The sequence below is a fragment of the Equus asinus genome, chromosome 4 (genome assembly GCF_041296235.1).
Source record: "Equus asinus isolate D_3611 breed Donkey chromosome 4, EquAss-T2T_v2, whole genome shotgun sequence".
Classification (NCBI taxonomy): domain Eukaryota; kingdom Metazoa; phylum Chordata; class Mammalia; order Perissodactyla; family Equidae; genus Equus; species Equus asinus.
The window spans coordinates 20,338,142-20,347,057 of NC_091793.1; the positions used below are offsets into that span (position 1 = coordinate 20,338,142).

At 44.3% G+C, this 8,916-nt stretch overlaps 1 protein-coding gene across 1 annotated transcript; it reads left to right on the forward strand.

Annotated features, from left to right (window-relative positions):
* The first annotated feature begins 5 nt into the window (after positions 1-5).
* On the forward strand, positions 6-8,471 carry PHF5A (PHD finger protein 5A). The gene is made up of 4 exons (XM_014864389.3): positions 6-380; positions 803-826; positions 1,343-1,509; positions 7,802-8,471. Exons 1-4 carry the CDS (start codon positions 329-331, stop codon positions 7,889-7,891), a joined length of 333 nt encoding a protein of 110 aa, XP_014719875.1. The 5' UTR covers positions 6-328; the 3' UTR covers positions 7,892-8,471.
* The last annotated feature ends 445 nt before the right edge of the window (positions 8,472-8,916 follow it).

Here is an 8,916-nt window from a genome sequence, read left to right on the forward strand (position 1 = left end):
TAAATACAGGGCGCAGTGATGTCTCAGAGACGTGCAAATTTCATCTTTGCACTTTGCGATGTGTCTCTCCCATCCAAACCTGAGAAAGGTATTTTTCCTTATGACTTTCACGCACCTGCCAGGACCTGGCCCCCCAACTACGACGGAAACTCGTCTTTGAAGCCTCAGGGTTTTAATCGCGCGAGAGCGAGCGAGGCTTGGCGCAAAGATTGTAAACGGTGATGGAAGCCTGGAGGACCAATCACAGCGACCAGGAGGCAGGAATAATAGGGGTTAAAGGTCGGACGGAAGTTCACCAAGCTTCCGGTGGCCGACTTGAGTGCGAGCTATGGCTAAACATCACCCGGACTTGATCTTTTGCCGCAAGCAGGCTGGTGTTGGTGAGACGGCTTCCTGCCCCTGGCTGTCTGGGTGGGGATGGTACTAGGAACGGGGGGGCCCGGGGGTTCTTGTCTTCTTTAGGGTCTTGCTTCGGAGGCCCCACGTTTCCCGCCTCACGTCGGTAGTGTAGGAGCGCGCGGTTTTGTGGCCTCGGATGAAAAGAGGCGGGGGCGCGCGTGCTGGAAGGAGGCGAGTGGCCAGGGTGGAGCCGGGAGAAACTCAGATTGCCCAAGACGTGGGAGGGGCCTCAAGAGGGTGTGGGTTTAGTTCGGATCGAAGTTTATGAGGATAAGATGGATAAGATCCCTCAGGGTTCACTGCTGTCCCTGTTCCTGTCCCCACCCCATACTCAAGGATGTTTTTCTCGTCTTCGTCTAAACCTTAATTCTAATTATACTCTTTACTGCCTTTGATCTTGCAGCCATCGGAAGACTGTGTGAAAAATGTGAGTGGAACACGCCCTGCCAGACACCCCACCTCTCCCACTCAGTTTCTGTGGAGCCAGCAAACGGGCATTTCCAGTGGTGCCACAAAGAAGGGTTTGAGTAGATGTGCCTGGAAGTATGTGGACACCGAATGCCAGGCTGCAGCCAAAGCCCCCTCCACCTCCCCACCCCAACTTGCACGTTTTAGATATTATGTTTAGGTTTTGAGAAAATCTCTAGCTTTGAACAGGAAGTAGCATGACCCCATCCCCAGCACACAGTGTTTTGCTGCTAATTATACAGACTTATCCACCAGGTGCTGTTCTAGTCTCCTTGCATATTAGTCGATTAACTTTTTCTATGTGTTGTGGGGATTGAGATGTACACCAGGTAAGCTAGGTTTTGTGATGCCAAAGTAGAGGGCCCTAAAGTCACTGTCAGAAGGAGATTGGTGTATTTCCCCATAGCAGGAGGAAGGCAGAGGACTCGAGGAGGTACTTGCAAGTGGGCATAACTCCATTCTATTTTCCTCACAGGTGATGGCAAGTGTGTGATCTGTGACTCCTATGTGCGTCCCTGCACCCTGGTGCGCATATGTGATGAGTGTAACTACGGCTCTTACCAGGGGCGCTGCGTGATCTGTGGAGGCCCCGGCGTCTCTGATGCCTATTACTGTAAGGAGTGCACCATCCAGGAGAAGGATGTGAGTGTATTACTAACCTTTCCATCTGATCTTTCCTCCTTTTATTTAGTAACACATTGCTATCCATGGCAACCTCCTATGGTAGGTAGAGATTACTGTCTTCAGCTAGTCAGGTTATAATTTTTGCAAGTTCTGTGAGCCAAACTGGGTGTAGTCCGATAAAAGGCAGTTATTTTGCATCAGGGGCAGAAATGCAGGAGAAGCAAGTCTTTGTCAACACCAGCAATTTGGAGAGCCCTCTCTCTATTCCTTTGATGTCTCTCTGATTATTTTTATTCAGAAACAACATCCTGCATTTTCTAAGTCCCAGCATAGTGCATGATATGTAATAGCCACTCAGTGATTCTCTTTGCTGTCATTAAGGACTGTCTGGGTGGATGTGGTGACATTTGAATTTGGGACAATTCAGGTTGATTTCAGCTTTAAGCGGCTAAAGAATGCCTTTGGTTTGATATTGCAGAATTGATTCTGTCTCATGATATTTTTGCCCCTTGACATTGTGTGGTGGCAGTGGCTAGTTATTCAATTCCTTGAACCAAATGCCAGGATAGAGGGCTTGTAGATTTATGCCAAAGGCAAGTTTTACCGTTTTCCTTTAGATTAGAAGCAGCAGGCTTCTTGGAGGGAAAAAAACCCATAGATTAGCTTGTTTTCTTCTTATGACACAACAGAAGGAAGTGTGATATAGTACCAGTTGGCTCATAGAGGATAGCCAGTTACTTAATCTAGGGTAAGGCAAAGATATAATTCTTAATATTCTCATGAGCAAACAGTAGGTAATGTATAGATGTTACCCCCCTTATTCTTCACAAGAACTTTGTTAAATAGAGATTATCATCTTCCCCATTTTATGGTCCCCCACCCTGCTGATAAGTGGCAAGCCCAGGTTGTCTGACTAAACCTAATGGTGTCCCCATTACACCATCTTGTCCGTTTGTAAGTCCTTTTGGTCGGATGTGCCTATGTTGAGGAGAAATAACCCAGCCACCTCCGCAGTCTATGCATTTGGCCGGATAAGACTGTTTCTTACACCATTGTCATCTTTTATCTAGGGAGATGAGAAGGGTCATAGATACTAAAAACATAATTCCAGTTGGTGATTTGAACATTCTCCTGTCCTAAACTCTGATTTGCATTTCCCTCTGATTTTCAAGTCATATCCTGCTTGATCTGATCCACCAGCTAGGTTACACTCCTTCAGAGAAAGGACCTGTATTTGTCTCTCCTTTCCCCCAGTTCTTGGTTCAGGGCCTGGCATGTATTGCCAGCATGGTCCACATTTTTGGTGCTGCCCTATAAGTCATGCATAGGAGTTCCCCCTCTAGAGGGTCTGGTACGTAGTAGGTGTGTGGTAATTATTTATAGTCTGTAAGCAGTGAAACCATGGTAAGACCGCAGCAGTGAAGAGAAAGTCTGAGCAGTTCTTTAACTAAAGAGTCCATTAAGGACAACATTTTCTTGGACTTCTGCAGATTTGTAGTTAGAGTTCTTATCTGGAATAAGCTTGCAACCAGAGAGTGCTTAATAAATGTTAATTGCTGTTTGACTCGTCTGCATGTGGTGTGTGACCTGATACCTTTGGATGCTTGTGCCTCATTCTGTCCCTGAGAATTATTCTAGACGTCACTTCCCCGACTTCACATTATATAGGAATGTTCTGAGGATATTTGAGATGGCATCTAGGTCACATTTACTCAGCAATAGTTTCCAAGGAACACAAAGCAGTCCAGTGACATGATCCAGCCTCTCAGCCTTACAGATCATCCTGTAGATTAAGCGCCTGAGACTTTTTCCTATGCAGAAATCTTCCTACAACCAAAGCAGCCCCGTCACTCTTCTCTTCTTCCTGCATCTTTCATAATTTATAAGGGAATTAGACCAGTAAACTAAGCTAAGTGTTCTCTATAGTGTCTCAGAGCCTCAAGAATACTCAGGAGTCAGGGATAATATCTGTGGGCGTTGCTGCTAGAGGACTAATGTGTAGTTTCTTGTAGCGCGGCCTCATGTGGATCCCCTTAGCCCCTGATTCCTTTACTTCCCATTTTCCTCAACTCTCCCAACCAGAAAACAGGGAAAACAGCAGCTAGTATTTATGGAGTTCTGGCTGTGTACCAGGTACCGTGCTGAATATTCTTTTCTAAAAGTTCTACATGATGTAGATGAAGAAACTAAGGCTTAGAGATGTTAAGCAACTTGGCCCAAGGTTACATGGCTAAGAAATAGCAAGTCTGGGGCTAGAACTCAGATCTTTCTAACTCATTGATTCCTAACATCTTTTTTTTCATTATTGCCCCCCTAATAAGAGAAAAGTTAAAATTTAAACTAAATTTTCTTTCTGGCGAGGAATTAAATACTAAAGAATAAGATTTTGTTGGGTAAGCATGAGCTTTAGGTCACAAACCGCTGTAATATCAAAGATGTTTTCATCTCCTTTGAGGACACGTGGTTTCACTCAAATCAGGGTAGTTAAGGACGTGCCCCTCTCTTGCTGTTTCTCCCCTTCTCTTCTCCCCATTTAAGTGAAGAGCAGAGCAGTTAGACAGATGCAAAAGATATTTTATACTTTTCAAAGTTAATTCACAGATTTCCCATTCTCTACCACTTCTCCAGCCAGGGGAAAGTTTCTCTTTTTGCCTCTGGGAAGCCCTGTTAGAAAAAACACCAGACTGGGAGGCAGAAAGCCCATGGCCAAGTTTTGGCTTTGCTACCAGCATGCTTCCAGTGGCTTTAGGGAAATCTCTACGAAAAAGGAAGTAACAATCCCTGTTAACTCATGGAAACATTTATTGGGGCTTGAAAGTCTTTGAAAATAAAAGTTTCAGATAGAAAACGTGTTACGATTGTTAAGGCCCCAAACCAGTGTGCAGTCTGTCTTTTACATCATAGGTGTTCATTAAACAGTTGCCAGAAGAATGAACATTTCACCTTTTAGTTTCTTTTAGTAAAGCAGGTCTTGCCACTGGCACCTATTCATAATTCTTTGCTACTGTTTGTAAGAAATAGAGATGTGGACCTATTTTCAATAAGAGTGTTTTTCTGATCTCAAAATTTAAAATTGAGCCAGCCCTCAAGGCCTAGTGGTTAAAGTTCAGCGCTCACCATTTCGGTGGCTGGGGTTTGTTTCCTGGTCGTGGGACCACAGTACCTGTCTGTCAGTTGCTGTGCTGTGGCGGCAGCTCACATAGAAGGACTTGTAAGTAGGATATATAACCATTCACTGGGGCTTTGGGGAGGGGAAAAAAAAAGAGAGAGGAAGATTGGCAACAGACGTTAGCTCGGTGCAGATCTTTCCTTGCAAAAAAAATAATAAATTGCCTTTTCCTGCCTTTCAGTTTTATACAGATTTCCCTTTGGTATGTTATATTTTGTTACGTGATTAGTGTTGGTTTTAAAGTATTACTTGAAAGTCCTTGGTTTTCATCACTGGTTCAGGGTAATTTTTGTAGTTGGCTCTCCTGCCGTAGAAATGGACCTGACACACAGCCCTCCTCAGGAAGGAAACCCAAGGGCATTGAGTTCTCCTTGGTGGTTGCTATAGAAGCCCAGCTTACACATCTCCTGGTGATGTTTCTTGTTCAGTATAATGGAAACAAGAATTTGGCAGTCTAGTGTCTACTTTTTTGTAAAATTTTAGAAATTAAGTGGTCATAAAACGTATTTACTCAGTTTACGCCACAGCTGCCTAAAATAAAAGTTCCCTGTGCTATGAATAGGGAACTCTGTCAGTCCTCAGGGGAGGATTGAGAAAGGATGAGATTTTTAGTATTCAGGTGTGTAGTTGAAAGAGCTACTGCCGTCAGGCAGACATTTACACGTATTTTTAAAATATCTTCTAGCTCAACTCACAAATATTCTCCTGTACCATCCTCCAAAGTTTCTTAACAGGCCTTCCATCTTCCTTTTTTTTTTTTTTTTTATTATGGCTGAGGAAGATTGAAGCCCTGAGCTAACATCTGATCCATGCCAATCCTCTGTTTTTTAGTATGTGAGCCACCAGCACAGCATAGCTGCTAACAGAGCGGTATAGGTTCGCACCTCGGAACCACACCCAGGCTGCAGAAGCAGAGCATGCTGAACTTTAGGCCACTGAGGCTGACCCCCATCTTCCTTTTCGTGCTCTCCATACACAGGAGTATTCAACAAAAGCTAACCAGAGCCTCCCGTCCTAACCTAAGCCATGAATGAGAACAGAGCTGCACAGCTTTGGGGTTGGGTCCTACCATCACCTGGCACCTCTTAGAACTCTCTAGGGCTTCACAGTTTATAAACATTGACCTGATCTAGTCCCATTACTTTACATTTGGGGAACACAAGTCCAAAGAGAAGTGACTTGCCCACTGCACAAGTCAGTAAAACACAAGTAGCCTAAACAGGCTGTCATCATACCACAGAATTTCCTAGCATCTCTAAAGGGCTTGGAGCACTGTTGTGTCTGATATCAGGCTGCCCTGGGCCAGATGAGGCAGCTGTTCCTTCATTTCCCGGGACTTTCAGTACAGATTACATGGCTTACTTGAGTTCCCCTAGTGAGCCGTTGGTGGGGCTGTGCCCACAGCTTGGCTCCCTCAGCACACCAAACTCCACAGATGCTAGTTCTCAATGTAGTACGTGATACATGTATTCTAGAAGATAATGAAATGTCAGTGTTGGTTTTGTGTGGCTTCAGAGATGTTTGTACAGTGTTGATGGCAGTCCCCAAAAAGAGAAATCAGTTGAATTAGAAATGAGATGTCTAAGGACTTGATCAATTCATTCTATAGCCCAGTGTCACAGGAAGCAACATCCTTTGGCATGGATGTTAAATAAAATCATCAGACTTGTGAAGGGTTTTTTCTAGGACAACCCCCCCAGTTTTCCTCCTGTCATCCCAGATCAACTGATGGAGTCATCATTTCTGTAGAACACAGCTTCCCAGGGGCTTCATTGAAACCACTCAAGCTCACAAAATGGCCAGGGGAGCATGTCATTACAAGTCAGAGTATGGACCAGCAACAGCCATCCCCAGCACAGGAGCACTCTTCCCCCAAGACCATGTGTCAGATTAAGTGAATGAGGGGGCCGGCCCCGTGGACGAGTGGTTAGGTTCACGTGCTCTGCTTTGGCGGCCCAGGGTTTCGCTGGTTCAGATCCTGGACGCAGACCTGGCACTGCTCATCAAGCCATGGTGAGGTGGCATCCCACATGCCACAACTAGAAGGACCCACAACTAAAATATACAACCATGTACTGGGGGGCTTTGGGGAGAAGGAAAAATTAAAAATAAATCTAAAAAAAAAAATTAAGTGAATTAATAAGGACACATCAAACCCAGTATTCTCCTAGGTATTTAAAATGTAAGGTACTATTTCCTAAAGTCTTCAGTTGTTTTTCGTTGGTTGTATTCTCTCTTTTCTTGAGATAGCAGAGGAGAGCTAGAGAGCTTTATCTGTAGATGATTATTACCGTTTTTTGCCTGTCACTTGAAGAAAACCCTTTGGACGTCTTAAGAATTTTAGATTCTACCTCAACCATATCATATTAGCAACAAAAGTGGGCTGAGCATCCACTATTCTACGTGCAGGCCACTGAATAGAAGGTAGACAGGCCCTGGGCACATTCTAGGTACTTAATAAATTCTTTTTTTTATTTAGTTTTTTTAAAGAATGGCACCTGAGCTAACAACTGTTGCCAATCTTTTTGTTTCCTTCTTCTCCCCAAAGCACCCCCAGTACATAGTTGTATATTCTACTTGTGGGTCCTTCTGGTTGTGCCATGTGGGACACAACACCTCAGCATGGCCTGACCAATGGTGCCATGTCCACGCCCAGGATCCGAACCGGTAAAACCCTGGGCTGCTGAAGCAAAGTGTAAGAATTTAACCACTCGGCCACAGGGCCAGCCCCCAGGTAAATTCTTAATGATTGATTGAATGGGCTAACTGCACTGGTGAGATGAATGGCTAAACCGTTAATCCAAAGGTTATTTTTATCTCAAATCCCTCTTAGTTCAGGCTCCAAGACTTTTTTTTTTTTTTGAGGAAGATTAGCCCTGAGCTAACATCTGCTGCCAATCCTCTTTTTGCTGAGGAAGACTGGCCCTGAGCTAACATCCATGGCCATCTTCCTCTACTTTATATATGGGACTCCTACCACAGCATGGCTTTTGCCAGGCGGTGCCATGTCCGCACCTGGGATCCGAACCAGTGAACTCCGGACCGCCAAGAAGCAGAATGTGCAAACTTAACCATTGTGCCACTGGGCTGGCTCCAGGCTCCAAGACTTTTTAACAACTTCTCTATTCTTCTGTTTTCCAGAGAGATGGTTGCCCAAAGATTGTCAATTTGGGGAGCTCTAAGACAGATCTCTTCTATGAACGCAAAAAATATGGTTTCAAGAAGAGGTGATTGGTGGGTGGCCTCTTCCTTCCCCCATCAAGCTGCTGCAGCTGCCAGAAAAGACGCCTACTACTGCCAGCAGAAAGGGAGCGGAGTGCAGAGCATCACCTGAATTGCTTGCCAGTACACTGGCACCTTTCCGCCCTTTCCTCTCCTCTCACCCAGACACGTGGTAGGAATGGAAAAGGATTCTTCACAGAGCACTCTGGCAGCCTGTATCAGGAAATTGGATACCTTCGTTCATGGTTTGTCTTCACTTCAGGGAGCAGGGCTCTGCTTGCCACATTGCTAAGTTCTCTCTACACCAAGACCTCCTAAAACAGTAATAATATCATTTCAGTCTTCTGTTTGAGGAGCTGACTGTGCAGCCACCCACGGTGAGGAACTTGTTCTTGCAGCCGCTCTGATGGTTGTTGTCCTTGATGAAACACCTGCATTGGGGGAGGGGAAGCTCTCCCAACAATAAACATGGACATTTAATCTTATAACACTTTCCAGGGGCTGCTGGTTCATGTTATTTTTCTTCTAAGAAATTGGAAACCCTTTCTCTTGCTGATGTATCAATAAAGTAGGTGTTTATTTTCTGGTAGTCACTGTCCCGATTTAAGTTTAACTCTACGAATTTATTTTAGTCACCCAGGAATTTGTGATTCAAAATAGACGTATTGGGATTCATTAAGCACCTTGTTCTCTTATGGGAAGGAATTTAAAACCATCCATGCCTTTCATTATAGGTAAACCAAAGTCATTTTTAGAAACTTACTATTTTTTCCTTCCTGTCTAACTTTAATTTTGAACTAAAGGGATGGCTTCCAAAAATGGTAAAGGGAATGAGACAAAATGTCTTCAAATCGATGAGTTAGGAGAATTGAACTTGGTTGATTTGTTTCATAAAGTGCATATATATTCACATTAAGGGTATGGTTTTTCTCTTTTTTTTGAGGAAGATTAGCCCTGAGCTAACTACTGCCAATCCTCCTCTTTGCTGAGTAACACTGGCTCTGAGCTAACATCCATGCGCATCTTCCTCTACT